General features: G+C 52.0%; 1 protein-coding gene across 1 annotated transcript in view; it reads right to left on the bottom strand.

The window, feature by feature from the left end:
* LOC118780137 (plexin-A1-like) overlaps positions 1 to 23,649 on the bottom strand; it is a 186,703-nt gene that overhangs the window by 88,947 nt on the left and 74,107 nt on the right. Inside the window, exon 4 of the mRNA XM_036532463.1 lies at positions 4,280 to 4,417. Within this exon, the coding sequence (XP_036388356.1) occupies positions 4,280 to 4,417 (138 nt within the window). The remainder of the gene's footprint in view (positions 1 to 4,279; positions 4,418 to 23,649) is intronic.

The raw sequence follows: 23,649 nt of genomic DNA, 5'->3' as shown, positions 1-23,649 counted from the left end.
TTAAATTCTCCTCGCCTCGCCGGCCACAACAACACGGACAGCATTTACATAACAATAGCCATCCCACCCCCCCAGGGATGGTGAGTGTGCGCGGGTGTGTGTGGGCGTGTGTGCGTGAGTGAGCAAGCACCACATTTAGGCTACAGAGCACATAGAGAGTGCTCTCACAACGAGACCATGCCGGGGACATGCATACATCGCCCCCCATCTAAAGTAGCGCCCTCTTCAGGCAGTCTTAATTACTCCCCTTCCTGATTATCTCAGGCCGAGCAATCAGCGACGGCTGTAATGCAGCAACTCAGTTATCACCATGATTAAATTATTCAGTGCACATCGGAGTGACACATGCCTTCTGTACGCGTACATTACCACTGAAAGAGAAGAGCTTGTGAATATGCATTCCACCATATCCCAGAGTGGTTGGCTTACAGGGCTGGCGCCTATTCTTATTTCTGTTGTGTGAAACAGCTGGGTTTACAAGTGCACCCCCTAGGTAGGGTTTTAGCCCATTACAGCCCATTACCCCAGTCCAGCTCATTAATACTCCGTGGCAAGTAGAGGGAAGGACGAGTGTCTTTTTCATCTTAGATTTTAAACTTGGTTTGGGGATTGAACCAACAACCCCTTTGGTGTCAATACAGATCAACTGAGCCTGATTTTTGACAGTCAGTTAGTGAGTCCATCGTTGTGTTTGAGTGTGCGTGTGTGTGTGTGTGTGGTGTGTGTGAGTGAGTGTTTGTGTATGCGTGAGTGTGTGTTTGTGTCTGTGCAGTCCTGTACATGTGTGTCTAGGGGTGCTGTGTGATTTGTTTATCTGTGTACATGCGTGCATACTGTGTGTGTGAAAACATTTCAGGCAAGTTTCTGTACAGGCACATGAGCATTTTGTGTGCTGTGGCTGTGCACGCATGCCCGGGTGTCTCATGCTGGGACAGCAGGAGGGTGATGTGGGAGGAAGCCTTACGTAAGATTACGCTTCCGGCCCAATACCGTTTCTTCCCTGTGAAGGCCCAATAAAACAGACCGTCGAGCAATCCGACGCACCTTAGCATTCTGAAATGTAAACTGCTAAACGTCATTCATGCAGGACAGGAGCGCAGGCTTCGCACTGTGAGTGGCGAGAGCATCGGTTCGGTGCGAGGGGGTACCGGAGCGCGAACACGCCTCATGCATTATGTAGCTCAGAGAGACGATGGGAAAGCTCACAGGGGAGGTGGCTTCAGAGACATCTGATCCCCCGTATCGCTGCAATGCAAATGGAAGCCCTCTGATTCACGCACATTTCCTGTAAGCCCATTTTTCTTTCCCAATATGAAAAAAGCCTGCAATCCACATGGGGTGAAACTGATATTTATATTAGTAATTAGCATGCTGTGTGTGTGTGTGTGGTTAGAGATGCACTCAGAGCTGGCTGCGTTCTCCTTTTCGCCTTTTTCCAGGGTGATATAGGGGGGTAAGCAGCAGCTTCTCATTTTCCCATCAGGCCGACATGGGGGGGAGGGGGTTCCCAAGGAAAAGCCGTCACAGTCGGATGCGTTCTCCCCCCCCACCGAAACCGCCTCAAGGAAAACAGATATTGACATTCAGTCACCTGTAACCTGTCCAGCCGGCCTCATTAATGTGACACCTCGCTCTGGGTGCCGCCCACGGCCCCGCCCCATGTTAGAATGCGAAAATCTCGGTGGAATCGGCCCCCGCCATCTACGGAAGCGTCAATGCCTGGACGTGCATGTGCGAGTGCGTCTGTGTGCCGCTGTGGACATTATAATGCCCACAGCAATACATCATGCAGGCCCACGCCTGCGTACATATCTCTACATTCTGTCACACTTGTTATTTGATAATGATGATGACAAATAGCCTGAAATCAGAAGCAACAATAAATCACGCGGCCATTGCAGCTCCTCTGCCTCCGCCCCGCTCCGTGGCTCAGGAGTGATTTAGCAGGGCGGGACGGCTGAGCCTTGGCCCGGATTCCGACAGGAGATATCCCGTGGAACACCTCAGTGGATACGCCCGCTGACACCTTAATGCGATTGTCTTGTCTCGGGTTCCCCCCGCGGGGTTAGATGCAGGGACGGCCTCGTCCCCCCCTGCACGGGTGCCGGAGGAGGAGGGGGTGGGGGGGGGGGGGCGGAGTGTGGGGCGGCATGGGTTGCGTGAAGGATTCCGAGCTGCGGGGCGCCGAATGCCGTTTCGACTATGACCCCTGAAAGAAGTCGTGCACCACAGCTCCGTCCCGCGAACTGATTCCACCTTTTCCTTGAATCTGGCTTGAAGAGGCGAGACGAGGGTAACGGTGGGGTTGGGGGGGCGGGTAAGGTCCATTATAATGATGGAAAAGAAAAAGCCTTTCATGAATGTTCAAGAGGAAGACCCCCCAATTACACCTCAAAGGAGACTACATGAAAGAACACAGAGTCTGCCTAGAGGCGGATACAAGGATTTGGTGTGGGGGGGGGGGGGGACGTTGGGAGCGTGTGGAGGGGGCTGGAGGTTGCAGAGGGGGCGGTTTGGAGAATTTCCTTTTCTACTTGCTATTCATAAGACCTGTCTGGGATGATTACAGCAGGGCTTTTCAGATGAGGGTTAGGGAGCGCCCCCACCCCTCCCCCCATCTCCACACTCTCACCTCTCCTTTGATAAGCAATAAATTACAGCGGGACGTGCGGCTGTGTGGCTCCTGGGGACGGGGGGACGCGCTCAGCTCAGTCACAGCCATTATGGTGGACCGAGCTCTCTGCGCGGCTCTGATCAATGTGCAAATCAGTCTGTCGCTGTTTAGCGGGAGGCGAGGGGGGCTGCACCAAGCCCAGTGACTGCATTGACCGCGCCGACCGCGGTCACACTGTGACCGTGAGGTGGGGGATGTGGTCATGGCACCGCTGTGCGGTTGCGTTCGCTCAGAACCTCGCGAAGAAGCGGCACGGACACCAAACTCGTTTGCACGCAGAGTCGGCTCCAGCAGAAACGCGGCACCGGGGTAAACGAACGGCCTCTGACCCTTCCTCCGGTACGCGACGCTGCCCCATCCCAGGTGCGAGGGAGGGAGGGGCTGCACCTGGTGGGCGGAGCCAGCCGGCGCAGGAAAGTGGTGGAAATAATTGGAGGTGTGTGGAGCGGCGGTAATGAGGCGCAATTAACCCCCGCGCTGACACCGGGCGAGGGCTTCATTTAGACTGACGGGAGCCATCGGAGATACCGCGCCACTGGCAGTCCGCGAGAGGGCCGCCAGTGACTGCAGATCTTTAACGGATGCTGAAATTAAAGTCCTGCAAAGGGCACGGAAGCCTATAGCCTGTCCTGCAGGAGACATATCGACCTGGAGTCTTTATCTAGCGAGCGGCAGCCATTTTCTGTCAACCTGGGAGAAGCCAAGGGACAAGGCACCCAAAGCGTTTAGAGTTTTTACATTTTATCTAATCTTTCCTTATTTTAATGTGAGAGTCCAGTGATTGTATTGGTTGTCATTTACTTCACAGCTCAGAAAAAGTGGTATGAAATACTATAAAAACTATGGTCAGATTGCAGCACTATCTATAGTGTGCAGATGATCACACAGAGACAGAGTAATTTGAGGTGAGAGCGTGGAGCATAAAGCAAAGTGGTGCCTCTGTAACAGTAACAGAAATGGCGTCACAGCATAGTGCATGATACATGCTGGTGTAGATGTGCTGGTGCTCTACCTGCTTGCCCATAAGGGTGTATATGTGCTGGTGTAGATGTGCTGATGCCCTACCTGCTTGCCCATAAGGGTGTATATGTGCTGGTGTAGATGTGCTGGTACCCTACCTGCTTGCCCATAAGGGTGTATATGTGCTGATGCCCTACCTGCTTGCCCATAAGGGTGTATATGTGCTGGTGTAGATGTGCTGGTACCCCACCTGCTTGCCCATAAGGGTGTATATGTGCTGTACCCAACCTGCTTGTCGGTGAGGGTGTAGATGTGAGGGTGTAGATGTGCTGATGCCCTACCTGCTTGTCGGTGAGGGTGTAGATGTGCTGGTGCCCTACCTGCTTGCCGGTGAGGGTGTAGACGTGAGGGTGTAGATGTGCTGATGCCCTACCTGCTTGTCGGTGAGGGTGTAGACGTGAGGGTGTAGATGTGCTGATGCCCTACCTGCTTGTCGGTGAGGGTGTAGATGTGCGGGTGTAGATGTGCTGATGCCCTACCTGCTTGTCGGTGAGGGTGTAGATGTGAGGGTGCAGATGTGCTGATGCCCTACCTGCTTGTCGGTGAGGGTGTAGATGTGAGGGTGTAGATGTGCTGATGCCCTACCTGCTTGTCGGTGAGGGTGTAGATGTGCTGGTGGTCGGGGCTGAAGAGCAGGTCTCGGAGGACGGGGTTTCCCTCGTTCACCACCACGTTCTCATACAGCACCGCCGGCTGGCTGGGGCTCACCGAATTTACCAGGATCTGCAGAAAAGGCAAACACAGAGAGACCGCGCACTTAACATCGGCAGCATCCTCACACCGCAGAGCATCTCAACCGCCACTGTACAGCGGCTCACAGGGGTGAAAGGACTGGGCCAGAAACCAGAGGGCCCTAGCCCTCACTGTACCCCTGCACAAGGCGCTTAGCCCAGATCATAAAATTGAACGTCCACGTGTGTAAATGTGAGCTAGAGTGAAGCCTCGTTTCAGACATTTCTCCTCAACTTCCCAGCAACTACAAGAAACTAAATGCAAGCATTAGGCCCATGTTTCTTTTTCAGTATCACGTTTTCATTAAATTCTGGGACTTGCTGAATGCGCCAAACTGTGCTGAGGATAAAGAAGTAACACTTGCATTTAATTGGTAGTCAGAATTAAGGACAAATGTTGATTGAATCCAGGCCTGAGTCGCCCCTGGATTAGGCTGTCTGTCCAGACGACGATGACCACAAAGGCACCAAGAACCTCTCTGTCTCTCACACACACACACACACACACGCGCGCGCACGCTTAGATGGGCTGGGCTTCAGCCGCCCAGCCGTTGCTGGGCTCTGGCCCACACGACCCCGCCTGTCGCCGGCTGCCTCAGCTCAGACTTGCCGTCTGATGAGCGTCTGTGCGGCCGGCCAGCTGCCAGCAGGGCGGCGGCAAACTCTGAAACCGTGACAGCTGGAGCACTGGGCCACCGCCATCAAAACCAATAACTCCACCCGAGAGTCCGAGCGGGGCATGGAAGGACGGTTCCTACGACCACACACGCTCCTGTTAATGTCATGTAGAAGGTGGACGGGTAGGCGAGCTTTCTTCGTCGTCCTTCCCTGTCCTCTACCACTTACATCAGATTAACAGAAATCTTTAACCGCCCGCTAATGACATAAGAACTATGCACGAGAAAATATTAAATACCAACATATTCAAACATCTAACAGCCAAAATCGGGGTCAGACGGAAGCAAAAACACTCACTCCTGCTCCCAATTCAATAAAATATTGACAGGCCCTTGTGGATTTACGTGAGCCTTGCCTAAGCACTTTCAATTAAAGAAGGTCAGGCCCTGGCATTTCATCCCTTTCAAAACTGGCCCCAGAATGGACCTTTGCGACCTCCTGGAGGAGTTGTACTTGCTGACACAGTTAACAGTGGAAAGCTGTAAGACTAAAGCTCTCTCTCTCAAAAGAGCATTGCTGCAGTCCCTGCCCCTGTAAATAATACAGCCAGTTAATGCGCCGAAAAGCGTGTCCGTTTAAGGGGAGGAGGGCTGCAGCTAACGCTGGATTAAATGGATCATACACACCACTGCCGCCACCTCCTGTGACCCAAACCCCCACACCCCCCCGCCACCGCCGATACCAGGTCAGGGGACTGCGACCTTCCCGCGTCCTCATACTCGGGCCCTAATGACGCACTCAGGGCGAGCGGCGGGCGGCAGTGATTAATGGCCGCCCCGTGCCACCTGGGCCCCTCCCCCCACGCCGGTGAGGGGCTGGCCCTCGGCTGGGGCGGACAGGTAAGGGCCGGCCCACCGCAGCTGCCGGCTGACCCAGTTCTATTTCTGCACCCGAGCGCAAATTCGCCAACGCAAGCAGAACCTCGCACTAATGGATAACCGGCTATTTTCTCCCCCTTTCTTTTTGGAGTTGGGTGGGACGGGGGGGAGGGTGCGGATGACAAGGAAAACGGGGACGGTGCGGTGGGAAGGGCCGTGGCCATCTACCCCCATCCCGGCGCAGGTTCAAAAACAGGATACAGCTCGTTACAGAACGAGCCCTGATAATACCAAGGGCAGCACATCCTCCCCAGCTCCAAACGTAGCCAAGGAGAAGGATCCCTTTATCACCCTACAGCAGCAGGGCGGTGCAGTGGGAAGCGAACAGCATTTGCAATCAGAAGGCTACAGTTTTGCATCCCATGTGGGCCATTGCTGTGGTTCCCTTGAGCAAGGTGAACTACCTAGCCCAAACCATTACAGTAAATACACAGCTGTATATCTCTGTATGGGTGTGTATATATATATATATATATATATATATATATATATATATATATATACACACACACACACACACACATAACAATGTGTATTGGGCTGGATGAGGGTGTCTGTTTTACACATCAATAAAATGCGGTATGAGACACAACTGGGCCACTTTCAGCACAAAGGCAGGGGCACCTCTGCTTGATGTTCCCTCTCTCTCTCTCTCTCTCTTGTCTTCCCCCTCCATCTTACTGCAAAACACTCTCCGTCCTGTGATTATTCATCCGTAATCAGATATAATTCAATTTGGACACAATTTGTCCAGAATGACCCACCAGGGATGGCACCTCTCTCCCCCCACTCATTACAGGAAGACCTTCTCAGGAAGCAATTAGCAGAGGCAGGAGCTACCTGCCTGCTGAAGAACGAGTCTGACAAAGGCTCCCTCTCCCTATAACCGCACGGCAGGACCAGATTATTTCCATATCTCCTGACGTTCCAGAGCAGGTCCTCGATTATGATCGGTCTTCCATCACAGCTCTTCCTTGCTTCCTGACTGTGTTATATACTGCTCACACAGTCTATGGACTGCTTGTGTAACAGACTGCTCACACAGCCGCTTAAGAGACCACTCACACAGCAGTCATGGTTTGACAAAGAGAGAGATGAAGGAAAACCAGAGCTCGACAAAGTGAGAGAAAGAAAGAGCAAGAGGGGGAAGTGAGAGAGAGAGAGAGAGGGGGCAAAAAAGCATTCTATTTCAGCAGCCTGGCCTCTCAAAACTGCGTCTGAAAGATGAAGCACCGAGACCGCCAAAAACAAAATACAAATTCAATTCCCCAACAGGCAAACTTGTGGATCCCGAGCGCAGCCAACCGCGCTCAGTGTTATTGCCGCTGCTGCGGGAGTTGATATTGCTTGTGCTACATCACATTCAGGAGTCACGCTAGCCTGCTCAACTCCACCGTACTTCAACATATTACTTTGCTTGGAAGCTCGTATCATCGGGGGGGAAGTAAAGCAGGAAGCCCGGAGCTGGGCCGGGGCCGAGCGGGATGCTGCGAGACGAGCAGAATTAGGCCATTAATCTCGGTCCTGCACACCAAGCGTCCGGAGGCGAGCCCCGCCCCGATCTGAGCGCATCACCCCACCACAAAAAAATAAACGCTGAGTCAGAACAGCCCTCAGACGCTCATGTTCCCTCCCCAGGTCGAGCTGACCGCGCAGAGAGCACTCACCCCCCCAGCTTTTCAGAATGGGATAGAAATGAAAACAGGGAGCAGAAGAGCATAAATTCAGATGCACCCCACGCTCCTCTCCTCCACACCCCCCTCTGACAGCCCCTGCCCGGATGAGACCCCGGTAATGCTCTGCCCGGGGGGTTCACCGGCCGGTCACGCCGCGCACCGTGTGCTGAACACAAACAGGCCCGGCTCGGACCCCTCCAAATTAAGTTGCCATGTCAGCGGCACAGCGGCACCCTCAAAGCCTGCCAGTGATGTAATCGAATTAGGGAGGTCAGTGGCTGAGCAGAGGTGCATGGTGGGAGGGGGAAACAGCCACACGCACACCACGACAGGGAGGAAGATATGTTCCCTGTGCAACTTTCCATCACAAGCTTGAACCAGACCTCAGACACCTTCAGTGGCCATCTCTCATGGGAGATATCCACAAACATATAAATGCATGGATTCCCCTCCTGCTAATAGACCAATGCATCCAAGCACCACAATGCTGGGACAGAAATATATTGGGCTGAGGACAACAAAAACAGAGCACCACACCTTATATAGTCGGTGCTCAAAATGTGGATGGTGTCATCGTATGAGAAGAACTGACCAATCAGAGCTTTTCCTCCTCCAAAGACACACCTGCTAACAAGCTAAATCTTTTGTCTAACGAGCTCAATCGGAATGCATGCCAGTTTGATTGGTTGGTTCTTCTTGCACAAATAGAGAGAGTACTCCAACTGGTCCACTCCTGTCAGGCACCTGCCCCGCCTTGTCAGCGGCGCGTCCTGTCCTCCCGTGTGAGATGTCCAATCAAATCTCCTCTGCTGGAAATCCATTGATTCTTGGGCAGGAGAGCGACAGCAACATTTGGCTAATTAAATCAAACAAAGCACTTTCCAGATGAGACATGCAGCAATTTAATTAGGCCGCCATGGTTAGGGATAACGCGCACCCCGCGAGCCCGTCCCAGCCCATTTGGCGTTTTAACAGCAAAAACGCGGGAATCGAATCGATGCGACCAGGGGGGCGGGAGTGCAGGGTGTTCAATACCTTCCCCCACGTCCCTTTTTGTTTTGGCTATTATCATCTCTAAACTTCAACAGAGGCATTTTTTATTCGTTTTTAAAAGGCAATAACAATGAGCTTAGCCCAGATGAAAGCTGCGTGATCGATACTAGTCAGAATTTCTCCTGCGGCAGATGCATTATGGGCCGGAACTTTAGCCATCCGTCTTTGTGGATGTAGATAAAGAGTGGAGAGAGAGAAAGAGAGAGAGAAAGAAACACAGAGAAAAAAAGTGTGGAAGAGAGAGACAAAGAAAAGAGAGGGAGAGAGAGAGGGGTCACAGAGAAAAATCATGAAATCAAGGGAAAGAGAGACACAGAAGGAGAGAAAGACAGAGGTGAAGCCAGGAGTGCAGTGAGCCTGATTGTGGGGCATGTCTCTCTACCCCAGCATGGGCGGAAGCCTCCGCACGCTCCCATGCTCAAACCCCACTCTGGATTATTCAAACAGCCTGAGGGAAATGAAGACTCCAGTGGCTCATTGCTCTGTGGCTGGGAGGGGACGCCCATGGTGCTGTTCCGATCGACCCTGCTCCACCTCAAGGAACAGACCCCCACTGGATGGCGTCCAAAACCGGTGTTAACACCTGCTGACTTTACACCCCAGCACACATTCTGATGGTGACACAAACTGACCCCAGTTCTGCCTGACGGGCCCTTATCTGAGAGCTTATCTGCTTACAGCTGATCTCAAACCTGAATGAAGCACTGTAGACAGGCAGAACAGGCAGAGCTGGTCGGGTGGCCATGTACTTACACATGAGCTCCACCTGCCAAGCCTTTGTGGGTCCTGCCAACGGCAGTCTGAGGAGGAGCGGGCCGCGCCGATACGGGCTACAGTAAACACCCTTCCAAAAGGCGCTACACCTGATTAAGGTGCTACCTGTCACATTGCCATGGGAGTTGATCTGTAAAGTGTAACGAGTCTGTTTGTTTTGCACCTGCGTGGTGACTCCAGGGACTGCCATGAAGGTATCACTTCGAAACCCTTTAACCCTTCAGGTCCTGGGGGGCAAGGTTTTTCGCACCATTGGTCAAAGACCATTCCGGTCTTTGACGCGTGGCGTGCTGCAACGGAGGCCTGTTTTCGAAAATTCACTGGCTAATTGACCGCATTGACCACGTCAGACTAAGGCCCCCGTCAGCCTTGCCATTCGCATGACACGTCTGACACATCATCAAGCGCTACCCAATCCCCCAGTCAACATTCACACCTCTCCCTCCTGTCCAATCAGGGCCAAGTGTAACCCTCAGCGCCTTACAGCCAGAACAGAGCATTTCCCCTCCCCTGCAGTCTGTGTGCAGCTCCTCTGTGATGCTAAACTCTGGGTTTCGGGCACGAAGCAACAGAATACCAATATCAGGGGCTACGGGGTTAAGTGGAGCAGACCGGAGGGGAAGGCTCCTTCGGGGGGGATGAAATTGATGTGTTTGTTTCTAACACTCTGAAGGCCCAAATCACCACGTTGAAGGGAAAAGGAGGGAGCCTGGGGGGGTGGGCGGGGGGCCGGCCTCTGACCCGGGGCGAGAGCCCTGCCCGGCTAATCACGGGGGCGTGCTGAGAGGGGTCTCCCGGCACCCGGCATCGCCCTCCCCGCGGCTGCAGTCGCGAGCGTTTCATTATGACAGCTCCTGGACCGGGCCCGGCACTTTCGCAACGTTTCGCTTCCCCTGCAATATCTGATTTGGCTCGGGGTCTCGGGGTCCCGTGAGGCTTTCAAAAAGAATTTCATTTCTATTTTCTCTCAGGTTTCCTTTTTCCCCCCCCTCTCCTTCTTCATTTTTCCTCCACCCCCTCCGCCCCCTCCTCCGTTCTTTCCCTGACACGGCCGGCACGCGCCGCCGGCCAAGCGAGACGACGGGCGCGCTTTAAAGACGGAAAAAACGCCGCGCTCGCCCGGCGGTGGGGTGGGAGAGCGCCCGCTCCGCGCGCGCCTGTTTGTGGGGCAGGGGCGGGGGGGACTCTACAGCAATCCGCAGCCTATTAACCGGGCCCAGTCAGGCGAACTGGGAGAAAACCCAGATGAACTGACAGCGAGAACACATTCCAGGCAATAACGGGAAACACTCCCCATGTACTCAGTTATGAGAGACACAGCCCAGTGTCAGCGCAGTAGCGTATAACACTCCTTGCGTTAGAATGTGTGGGTGCTGCTCTGTTTGGTGGGTTGTTGTGGAAATGCCCGGGTTTCGATTTTTTGGCCCCTCAGGTGACCTGTCGACCTTTGTCCCTGAGGTCCCCTGGGTCACCACGGTCTCTCTACCGCCGCTCCTCCCTTCCTCGGAGCGATGGCACGGCGGAGGAGGGCATTGGACGGGAGCTCGACTCCTCGCATCTGACTTCATCAGCGATTCGGAGAACTCGGTCGCAGAAAGGGGCCCCTGAGATGCAACACTCATCTGAGAACGTGCCTCCAGCTTAACGACAGGGGAGGGAGATGCTGGCAGCTCTCACACACGTATGCAAACGCACATACATGCATGTGCACGTGCGCATTACACCCACACACAAGTGCGCACACAAATGCAGAGACAAAACACAGAGGCATGCACACGCACACAACGGACACACACACACACACACGTACATTTACGTTTTACAGCTTGGCTTTCATGGCGTCGGCACTCCCTCATCTTTTGCCTGTTCTGACCAGGGTTCTCTCTCTCCCCAGCTCTGCCTCTCTCCTCCTCTCTTTCTCCCCAGCTCCTCCCTCATTCCCCCGCTCTGCTGAGCCCTCACAGCTGCCCTGGGTGAACGCCCTCACTGCTGTCCCCTGCTTCTCTCGCACCGGGCCCTGCTGCCACGGCGAGGACAGGTAGGTCGGGCTCCTCTGTCAGAGCAAACCTGAGGACGGGCTCTCCATCTGCAAACCCCCACCCTCCCGCTGAGCCGGGTGCCCTCCCATGCTCCAACTCAAACAAGTAAACAAAGGCCAAGTTCACAGTTTACAGTTACACACACCCTCATGGGGGGGATGATCGGACTGGTTACTCCTGTATTGCCTGTGATACCCACTCAAGCCACAAGGAGGTGCTACACCAGCTGACGACTACACCGTCTCAGATATTCAAACAGAACAAAACAGGAGCAAAACAAGGGGGTTTGTGCTGTCAGGAGATGAGACAGGGTACGTGGGGGGAATTGCTCTCTGAGCGGGGTCGGCCCGTGGGGTGAGGGAGAGTGCGCTGAATAAAGCGCTTGTTTTTTTCCTCCCTCTAAATGGCGCGCCAAAAATAAGGCCTCTTCGGAGAGGTGTCATTTAGAGCCACCTGAGAGAGGGGCAGGGAGGGATGGCCTGAGGGGAGGAGACGAACTTCTGAGGCGGTCAAAATAATCCCAGCGTGCCAACCGCACTCACCCCCTCTGCACCCCACTCCACCCCTTGGGGGAGTTGCCTTAACAGGGGTACAGTGAGTATACTGCTAAGCCTAGGAGTCCCTCACTAAGGACAGAGCTGTAACAGAGGGGAGTTGGGGGGAAAGAAAGAGAGAGAGAGATAGCAGGAGAGCGGGAGAGAGAGAGAGAAAGAAGAGACAAAGAGGGAGGGAGGGAGTGACAGAGTGAGGGAGAGCAGGAGAGAGAGAGTTTTGCAGCCTCTCAGCACTCGGTGTCAGGTCACTGTGTGAAGTGGACGGAGCCACAGAGATTAACACGGTGCAGCCGGTGCAAGCGATCCGAAAGCCCAGACTGCAACATTTACTTAACGCCTGTGAGAAACACGCCAGCCTGCGCGAGCATGCGCTTGCCTGTGTGTGTGTGTGTGTGTGAGACCGGGGGTACACTCTCCTTGCGCACTGTGACTGAGGGGAGGCTGTCCACAGCTGCACAGCCCTGGGTTGAGAGTCGGGGGGTGGGGGTGTGTGGAAAAGCTCCAGAGATCAGAGCGCAAGCACGCTGGAATGTGTTTACGAGGCCAGCTGGAAGAGCTGGACCACTGGGGCTCGGAGGCACAAACCACAACAATTAAACACAGTACAAGCATATTACTGTGTGAGCGTGCGCATGTGTGTGTGTGTGTGTGTGTGTGTGTGTGTGTGTGAGTGAGTCTGTGCATGTGCGTGTGTGTGGGCGGTTTAAACACGAAGCGGGGTATTAGCCCGTATGAAACAGGGGGTCTTATTTCAGCATACTTCAGAAGCTGCAGAGAAAGCCCAGAGGAGCGGGCATGTGTGTGCCCTGTACAGCCTCCACGCGGGCAGACAGCTGGCACGGCTCAGCAGAATGGCACAGTCTGCGCCCACACCTGGGTATGCCCCCCGATGCCCAGGGTGCCACTACTGCAGAGAGATTGGTCTGCAGCTCTACGCGGCACCTCTCTCTCTCTCTATCCTTGGCACACTTTCTATCCCCAATTCACTTTCCCTTGCTTCCTCTCTTTCCCTCATGACCTCCCTTTCTCTCTCTCTCTCTCACTCTCTGTCGCTCTCTCCTCCACAGTTGCCATCCCCCATTTCACTCTCTCTTGTTTTCTTCATCTGTATCATCTCCCTCACTTCCAATTCTCCCTCTAACCCTATCTCTGCCTGTTCTTCTCTCTGCCCCACCCCCTGTACTTTACACTCTTTCATGAATGTCCCTCGCTCACTGAAGTCTCATTTTTATCCCTCCATCTCCACCTCTGTCCTTCTCTCCCTCCACCTCTCACCCTTCTCCCTCTGTCACCCCTCTCCTCCCGCCATCGTTCCTGAGGCCTGGGGACAGAGGCCTCGTACGTCTGACAGGCCCCACTGACGCATATTCGCCCACAGAAAGAGGAGACTCACACCTGGGGCCACACACCACAGCCCGCCCATGGCCACGGTCACCACTCTGCATCACGCCCGGCCTGCGTTGCACAAAACACTGTAGCAGTGAGGGCAGGTGGAGGCACCGGTAACAGTGAGCGGTCTAAAGAGTTCTGGACAGCGACTTGGCTGGCCGCCGTGACCGCTGTCTGCGAGAGGCCTGCGGACAGGCTGCACCTCAGGAGAGCCCATGTCCCCTCTCCCCAAGCAGAGGCGGGAGAGGATGGATGTCTTCTTTTTATCTTTTTAGCGTCTGTGATAACAGCTTTTATGGCACGGCGTGTGTGTGTGGGGGGGAGGGAGTGGCAGACCAGTGTGACCACACGCCCCCCCTGTCCAAAAATAAAGCCTGCAGATCTACCCTCGATGAACACAGGTGCTGCTCTGTACCACTATCCGATCAGCAAGATCATGTTTGGGGGCTGTTGACACAGACAGGGAGGGGAGAGAGAGAGAGAGAGAGAGAGAGAGAGAGAGAGAGAGAGAGAGAGAAGGGTGGTGGAGACCCCAGTTAATTGAGCCCGGTTGAACAATGTGTTTAAACATCGTCTGCTGACACTCCATAAAAATGAATGGAGGCAGAGAGAGAGAGAGGGAGAGAAAACATACTCTCTTAAAAAAAACCTTCAAATACCAATGATTAAACAAGTGAGTAAAGAGGTGAGGGAGAGAGCGGAGGGCCGCGGCCGGGAGTGGGCCAGCGTGAACGACCGCCTCTGAATGGGTAATAAATTCTGCTCGCTCTCTCTGCGCCTCGGCTTTTGTGCGTGGCGGCTGTTGTTACTTTGTACTCTTATCGGCTCGGCGAGGTGATTAATTCAGGGCGTCTGGCGGAGGCGCTAAGAGCGAGGTTTACAGTGGAGCCCTGATACTTCAAAGACGGCCGACTTATCTTCACCAAACACCCGACCAATCCGCCCCCCCCCCCCCAAAAAAAACACCTTAACCCTTAAAATGCCACCTCTCTTGCTGTGCACAAGCACATACGTGGCCATGCACACACATGCAGTTTCACACTCACACAAACATACACACACATTCATCCACGTACCCACACAGACACACACACATACACACAGTCATTACCTCTCCCAACAATGCACCCACGTAAAGACACACAAACAACTCCATCCCTGTTGTCTAAGTGGTTTTCTTGCTGACCAATGTCACCCGAATCAAAGCAGCGCAGTTCAGAGAGAAAGCCTCAGGTTACAAGCTAACAACACTGATGTAGCTGCATTTGTACTTTCTCACACACACACACAGGCACACATGCACACAAATAAGAATATTTATATTTACATTGTCTCCTCTGCAATGAGCGCGTGGGTAACGAATTTGAGACGGCGTGTACTTCCAGAATTCCCATTGGCACAAGCAAAGCAGGGGTGTGTGTTTCCAGCCGAGCGAACTTCTCCAGAACAGCTGTTCCGACAGGGATGGGGTTGGGGGGGGGGGGGCATGCGCGCCCCCCCCACCTTCATGTGGAGGCCAGGAATGAAAGAGCTGATGCTGCAGTCCTGGGGACACCAGGTGTGCTCTCTGCCTACCACTCCCCCAGGGTACACATTAGCCCTGCACTAGGGAATTAGTGTGTCCATGCATCTGTGTGTGTGTATTTGTGTGTATGAATGTGCATATTTGTGTGTTTGTGTGTGTGTGTGTGAGAGAATGCACGGATGTGTGCGTATATGTGAGAATGAGACTGTATGTGTGGGAACGAGTGTGTGGTGTGTGTGTGTGCTTGTGCTCATATGTATGTGCATTTTGGTGTTTGTATGTGTGAGGGAATGTGCAGATGTGTGTGTATATGTGAGAATGAGTCTGTGTATGTGCGGGAATGAGTGTGTGCATTTGCATGTGTGTATGTGTGTGAATGTATGTGCATTTGTGTTTGTGTGCGTAAGGGAATGTGTACTTACATGTGAGAATGAGTCTGTATGTGTAAGAATGAGTGCATGGTGTGTGTGTGTGTGTGTGCGTGCGTGCGTGCGTGCGTGCGTGCGTGCGTGCGTGCGTGAGGAATCGAGGAAGCGTTCACGTGTTGCATCTCACTGAGCGTGTGCCACATCTCTCCACACGCCCCTCAATTGGTCTGGAATCTGTCCTTCCCCTGGCTTTTGCCCCTCCTGTGGCCAAAAACATGGCAGAAATGCGGAATGTAAGCGGCTGTAATTTCAGCGGAGCGCGCCGGGGGGAAGGAGGCGGTTTGGTCCCTGCGTTTACGGCGGGAGGCCCAGCCATTGTGGCTGCCCGTTGAGTGACAGCCCCGTCCTGACCCCAGACGCGCAGCCAGCGCGCCCGCACACCGCCGGAATGTCCCGGGCCCGCTGCTCAATACAAGGAGCCCGGAGATCAAAGCTGGGCCCGAGCCCCTTCTCAAATACAGCCCCCGCGCCCCCCCTTCAGCACTGCCAGATCATTCCCTCACTTCCTGTGCGGTGCAATGACAGCGCAGTGTACTCAGGGAAACCCCAAATGCCCCAGCCCCTCCCCGCCCTGTTTTTCCAATCCGCTTTTATTCCTCCCTTCCTTTGCATTCCTTCTGTGTTTCTTGCTGTCCTTAATGTTTGACTGGTCACAACTTACTGTGTACGTGCCAGTGTTTTCTCTGAGGAATCTCTGGTACGCTCTGGGTCCCCCACAAATCCTGAACCCCTTGCACCAATTGCTGTTACTGCCCCTGTCCCTTCCCCCCACACCCACCTCCCCTAAAATCCACCCCACTACTTCATTTCATTGGTTCCGCCCCCAGCCGCTGGCCCTCACCCAAACCTCCATCCCCCTAGCCCACCCCTGGCCACGGACCCACCCCCACCCCTGCCACTGCCTGTGCCCGTGCCTTACTCACACCCCGGCCCCACCCACTCCACCGGACTGCTGGCCCCGCCCCTGCTGGCCATACTGCAGGGACATTATCGCACCTCCGGAAAACCGTGTCTGGCTGGCTACTGCAACCCGCAGAAACGGTAATAAAAAATGTAGCAACCTTTCGAGCGAGTGTGAAAAAGGTCACTAATGCAGTCGCTCGCTAAACAATGAATACGGAGGCGGAAAAGGTCAGCGATGGGATGGAATTAGCTGATGAATTCGGAAATATTCATTATGTCCCACTCCGAGCTGTCAAGGCATCAACTTAATCCGCAACACAGCGCTAGAGTGGCGGGGAGGAGAGGAGATAGGTGGAGGCTTCAGCAGCAGAGCAGAGGAGACTAAGATTAGTCTGTATTCCTTTGTATCCTGGTTAAATTTTCATCTGAAATGGTCACTAAACCACTGTTGCTGAAGCCTGATCCTGTGGACCCATTGTATATGCACACTGTTCTTTCAACTTGATTAATAAGGTTTGATTGAGCTTTTTGCAACATACTAAAACTAGTACCTGCATTTGCGTTACATCACAAAATGGGTGTAAAATGCTTGGAGCCTATTTTTTTGCTTTCATGTGGACTTATTGCCTTTTTGGATTACTTTTTGTTGGACATTGGACATGGTTGAAGCATTTGACCTCCCCTTGCAAATCAACTTAGTAGGCCCCAGGATTTTTTTCTTTGATCAGAAGATTTACAGCTCCAAGTAGACTGGGTACAAACTGTGGAACAAAATCAATGAACTCTGAGTTATTGATTGTGAAACACTGAACTCTGTTCATGTTATTGTAACCTTTACCTGGTAAAATTTTGTGAACTCGAGTTGAATTTAATTTGATTTACTTGATAGATACACCATTTAATTTACACTCTTCGGTCAACTCCTCAATCACTTCTGACAGCACTGTGCAGGACAGTACGGGACTCAGTGGCATAGTGACAGTAAAAAGCTACACAATGGTGTTTCTTTGACTCACTTTTGCCCAAGTGTGCAGGTTGATCACACAGAACAGTATCAGACTTAACAAAGAGGTCAGTTCCAATGAAACTCTGGACATCACCAAGATTTGAGGGACACAGAATTATTGTCCTCGAGGGATAGATTTCAGGGGGTGATATAGTGACCATTCCTCCCAGCAGAGGGCGCTCTGCCCGGCACAAGCCGTACCACCGCATGCATAGCACATCTCGGCCATCGCTCGCGGTCTCAGGCCGGCAAATTAAAGCCATCAGTCAACATTATGGATTCCAATCCAAATGGTCCCTGTAAACACCCATTGCCTCTGCCGTGCATCCCCCTCTCTCCCTCTCTCGAAAAACGGCACACAACCCCTCTCGGCTCGCAGGGGCCGGCAGGCCTTCAGACTGGCGCTTGTTTCATTTTTGACTGCACTCTGAATCATTAACATGCAGCGGCAACACAGAAGGCCTGTTCGTGCTTAGGGTGCCGTGAAACAAAGCCGTAGCTGGCATGACATGAGGCAGCACGTGGAAGGAGCTAGGCTTACAGCCCAGAAGGTTGCAGGTTTGCGTCCCTTGGGAAGGAGGTGATGGTGGGGCTGATGCTCTTCCTGTGCCCCAGAGCAAGAACCTTAATCCGAATCACTTCAATAAATATCCCTCCTGATAAATGGGAAATGCGTCAGATGAGAGCTTGATGAAAGAAAATAATATTGTGAAAGGAAAATAATAAAAATAGAAGTTTCCTTGACAGAAGGCATTGGATTAACTGATCCACTCTACCAGAGCGTGGAGCCACTTTAATCCCACCCACTGTCCCTCTATCTTCTCTCTGGTCTGTATTCACAACACGGAGCTTAGCCCATAAATGTGTGCGTGTGTGCGGACCTTAATCCTATCTGCAGACCTGTTATATGCTCCCATGAGGCTGAACTTGCAGGCCCCTCCCCCATGACTGCCCTGGCCCCTGATTGGTTGGCGCACCTTCATCTTCCACGACTGCTGACTGTGCGCCCTTTCGCCCACGGCCATGAGGAAACACGTCATTCACAGCCCTCACACACACACGCACATCGTAAGAGGCATCACAGTACATAATCTCCTGGACTGGTCAGTTTTGTTTCTGGTCAGTGGTAAAGACACTACTGAGGTCTGACCTCCCAAACCACACCCCCTAGACCACCAACTCCTCCCACGAAGGTCTATTTAAAGAGAAAGAGGAAGACATTCTAAATTAATCTCACGTCTAACAACAACATTTCTGTTTAAGTGTGTGCTTTTCCGGGTAGTTAAGCAAGCATTCTGTCTGTGTCTCCACATCTGTTTCATTCAGAACTGACAGGAACAGGAGGGGGTAAGGGTCTCCTTCAGCTCACACAGGCACGCACACACCCAAATTTCACACAATAGGATCCACCTGCAGAAAACAACTTCATGTATATAGGGCCAGAGCTACAAATCACTGACATTTCAATAACTTGTGAAACCTCAGTTTCTCTTACAGATTAGCTAACCGGTTAGCTAAATTGGCTGCATGCAGGAAAGGACCAACAGTATATAGATATACCAACAGTGTAAAGATTACTCATACTTAAACATGGTAGATAGTAGATGGAAACTAGCAGTCCTCACACATAGGGTAATGTATTGCAGCGCTTTGCCCCTAAGACCACACTTTGCAACTGAAACTCTCACTTCAGAAAACCTGGTAGCATTTTTGGTCCCTAAAATAAAGTGTGTGTGTGTGTGTTTTTTTTTTTTTTTTTGTGGGGGGGGGGGGGGGGGGGGGGGGTGGTAGTATAAAGTTTCATCCTAATTAGTGGAGATATACAACAACATAATATTTGGATTTTTACACTGGCATCCAGTCAAAAGCTTCTATGTATACAAATTATTTTCATACAGCACACACATACACCAAACAGGAAGCTGTGTCTGTGTGTTCTCTGCCTCAGTCTCACTCTGTTCTGCCCAAGGACAGACCCGGGCCTCCCTGCTGTCTCTATCTCTGCCGAGATTAAGGGAAAATAGCGAGAACTTCTGCTCTCATGACCTACAGAAGACCCAGGCACTCAGCCAATCAGGAGAGGGGGAGAGAGGGAGGGAGATGGAGAAAGAATGTCATGGAGAGAGAGAGAGAGAGAGAGAGAGAGAGAGAGAGAGAGAGAGAGAGAGGTGAGGACTGAAAGAAAACAAGAGACAGAGTGATAGGAATGTGTGTTTTATACTGTAACACAACTTTACTTATGTATACTTCATTTTTTATTGGCATACTAGCTCAATTTTGTACTGCATATGCCTGCTTCAACAACACTGGCTTAGTTTGTGCTGCCAAAAAGAGGCATTATATTAAACTGAGAAACAGAGACAGGGAGGGGACAGTATGAGAGAGAGCAGCTTGTCGATGCCAGAGAATTCCTGCGTCTATGTGTGTTTGTATGTACGCATTACACAAACCACCAATTCATATTGTTACAATATAATAGTAATCAAAAGAGCTTCAGCTGTCAGACATTAACTGTTAACTGTATAATTAGTCATCTGTTGTTTTCGTTTTCTGTCACCTAAGCTTTGGCAACACTGCCAAATAAAGCACCTTGAAAGTAAAACTGAAATCTGACAGAAAGAGGCAGAAGGAGAGAGCTACGGGCGCACCCCTGTGTTTTACTTTGGCGAACTGGGTACCAGATGAGCGTGAGGTCAAACCCCCTCTCCCTTTCTCCCCTGTGGTGTACGTGATGGCCGCTCTGGCCTCGTCACGATGCCGCCGCCGTCGGTTCCCTCTGGATGAAGCGTGACTCAGCGCGGGCTGGCTGCGGCGACGGCCCGTCTGCGGGAGCCACTCCGGTCGCCAGGCCCACGGCGCACGACGGGCGGACGTGTGGGAACAGTGGCGCGCCTTAATAACGCAGTACAAACGGGTAGGATCATAATGCCGCTACTGTACCGGCAAAAAAAACAACCGCAGGAACAAGAAAAGAGCAGTGCTCATACTTGAGTCTGATGCGTCCGGCCACGAGGGGTACGCTCGTGGGGTACACTCGAAAACACTCGAGCCCTTCGATGACGGAGGTGGAGGACAACACCCAGTGACTCCATGAGGACCGTGTGGGATGTAGGACAGATTTAGACGTCATTCACGCCACAGAGACAACCCACCTAACACAACTTCAGAGGGCAGAAGCTACAGCCCAGCAACGCTGTTCAATATCACACTGTCTGTATTTGGGGAGGAGGGAAGGAGTGTGAGTGTGGTGTGGTGTGGTGTGTATGTGTGTGTGTGTGTGTGTGTGTTATATAGAGAGCTATATATAGAGAGAAAAAGGATAGGGAAGGGAAGAAGAAAGCATTTTTTTCTGATTTTTGAAAGCATACATTATCCCTTAGTAATTGAAAACGGTGTTGTTGTCGGTTCTATTAATTCTAAATCCACTGCTTTGGCAAAGCTGAGCTTTTATGGTTGTGCCCAAAAAGCACATTTGAATTTGAATCTGAATTTGAGAGTAAGATGTGCCTGTGGTGATGGTAGCCTGTCCTCTTTCAGCTTGGTATGTGGTTTTGTTGCTTTTGATTTTTTTCGGTGGGGGGGTGGGGGGGGACACTTGAAGGCAGGGTACACTGCGCAGAATAATGTTCGGACCCCCCAGGGAAGAGATGGCAACCATGGCCGGATTTACGACGAGGGGGGAAGAAAAGCAGCACTCAGAGCGAGCGGCCGAACCCCCGACAGCCAGATTAATCACCGGGAACGCTTGGCGTGGGTCATGTGGGGGGTGGGGTCACGGAGCAGGTGATAAAAACCACCAGCGGCTATTTCATTGCTCAGTCTGACAGGAGGATTATGTAGGTCACCGATTTCTGCTCAGGAGGGGAAATTCTCTCTGTTACGCATACATACACACACAGACACGTGCACACACACAGACACACACCTGAAGGGGATTCTGAGGCAGCAGGGAACCAAGACGCCACGCATTTTAAACCCGCCGGAGTCCAACCACGGCCTACCAAAAGGGGCCAAGAAGCAGAAGTAGGCAGCAAAAGGAGAGGGACTCCGCCCCTGTGAACACATTAAAGCCAGTGGTGACAAATCAGAGAAGCCTGCCTTTATTACTAAAAACAGAAGCTGGATCAGTACTGTAATGCACGGGCCCCGGCTGGAAGCTGCTCTGCGGATATGGGGACAGAGACTGCCTTCATACGGCGTTCAGATCTGTAATTACAAAAGAAATGATAAGACTCCTCCACGGGGACCACGGGGCTGATTACAGAGCCAGCGATGCCTCAAATTACTATTTAAGGCAGCCATACATAATTAAACAATGGCTGATTCTACACTCTTCTTTCCATTTTTTTTTTTTGGCCTACGCACATGGCACAATCCTCAGACATTCTCCAACCCCACCTCTGCATTACTGTCAGGTAAATGTGAGTGTTGTTCCAGCTACCGTGACAATAACGAATACAGCTGGGATGGCAGCGGGTCCAGAGTGAGTGCTGGGATCGCAGGAGTGAGTGAGGACACTGCTGAGCAGGTGCAGTTCCTCTCCCTTAAAGTATGTCACTCAAACCCAGAGCCAAACCAGACCCAAGGGCCTCTGAAAGAAAAAGAGCCAGGGCGCTCACCCCAGTCCCCCCCCCCACCCCACCCTCAACCCTCTCTCGTTTCCAAAGCACACACATTCATAAATCTCGCTAAGCCCCCATTGGCACACTACCCCCAACACCCCAGCCCCAGGGCCTAGGTCTTTCACGACACCCGAGAGCCCATTTTCCTCCTGGGAGGTGAGGGAAGCAGGGATCTCTGGGAAGGCGCAGCCCACAAACCCAGAGAGAAAGCACAGAAAGTAGAACAGGAGAGGAAAGTCGGTCACCCTGTGGGTTTTTTTTTTTTTGTTTTTCTCTTCAGGAATGTTCTCTGTGGCGGCACACAGACGGCTGCCAAAACAAGCGCGTTTGCACCGGCACACACACATACACACTTTTCTGACTCCCTTTCACTCATGCACGCACTATAGCCCTAAAAACATTACCATACAACGATTCATTTTCATGACAACATCCCACGTGACCCAAAACTTCAACAAAATCCTTCACTGGCCCCATACATTAAAGAACCTACAAAAACACAATAATGCAACAAACCAAATCTCATCCTGAAAAACCAGAAGCAACATGACATACTTATTTCCAGACATCTCAGAACATCCTTTTCAACATGAATTTGAAACAGGCTTCCCAGCCCCAGCAGTCATTCAAAATCAAAGACATTCTCCCCTCTGTCTCATCTATTTCGGTCTGTCTTTCCTTGCCTGTCTACCGCGAGCAGTCTGGACCCTCCAATAAAAACAGCAGCCCACAGCTCCTGCCACCAAAGCACTCCCTACACCAGCCAATTAATTTGCAGAGCACATACTATACAGTTACACTGAGGCCTGATCAATCAATCACAGAAATGATTGGAAGAATTTCACTTTGCCCTTTGTGGCAGCCCAATTCTGATCTTGCCAGTAACTGAAACCACATAGCTCATCCCTTGAGCCAGAGGACCAATCCTGTCCTGTTCGTCCTTCTTTTCTTCCCGTACCCTCTCCGTACAGGCGCTGAAAGACAGGAAGACTCTAGAACTCAAAAGTGCTGACACAATGATGCACTGGATATGATCTGAAACTGGAAATGTAATAAACACGCAAATGTACGCTCTCAACAACTTTTTTTATTTTAACCAATAGAGGCTAAAATGAAGAGTCACTTGCAGACAAAACACAATCTATTTAATCCTCAAGAACAGTATTTCATTTCCCCAAGTCAGAGAACACAGCTAGCTTATGGGGCCAGAGTGATGGCTACCGTTGCACATGCGAACTAGATACATAGATATATAGAGAGATAGAAGGATGACAGATAGATACATAGATAGAAATCATTAGACAGATAGTGACAGAAAGTGCACACTGGGAGAGCCGTTCATCTGACCCAGCAGCATGCGGACAATGTCAGGAAAGACGCGTCCCCGCGGCGACTTGGCCACACGCAGGTTGTAAGTGAATATGAATTGCTGCGTGAACCCCAGGAGGAAACTGCCTACAGCTATGAAAGCAAGGCCAACATTAATCTTGGAAAGCCGACTTTTGGGAATAACAAACGCCTTGGAACGGCGAGGTGAGGAAAGACAGTTTCATTTGTCCTCTGCGGCGAGTCTGTGCCGTCGGTGGAGGAGGGTGAGGGCGGGGGGCCTTTGGGGGGGGTGTGGTGTGAAACTTAACGCTCCGATTCTGTCATGCATTTTATTTCTTTTTTATCGTACCTGCTTGTTCTCGCGATAAAT

Source organism: Megalops cyprinoides, chromosome 7 (genome assembly GCF_013368585.1).
Source record: "Megalops cyprinoides isolate fMegCyp1 chromosome 7, fMegCyp1.pri, whole genome shotgun sequence".
NCBI lineage: Eukaryota > Metazoa > Chordata > Actinopteri > Elopiformes > Megalopidae > Megalops > Megalops cyprinoides.
This window is presented reverse-complemented; position numbering and strand designations above follow the sequence as displayed.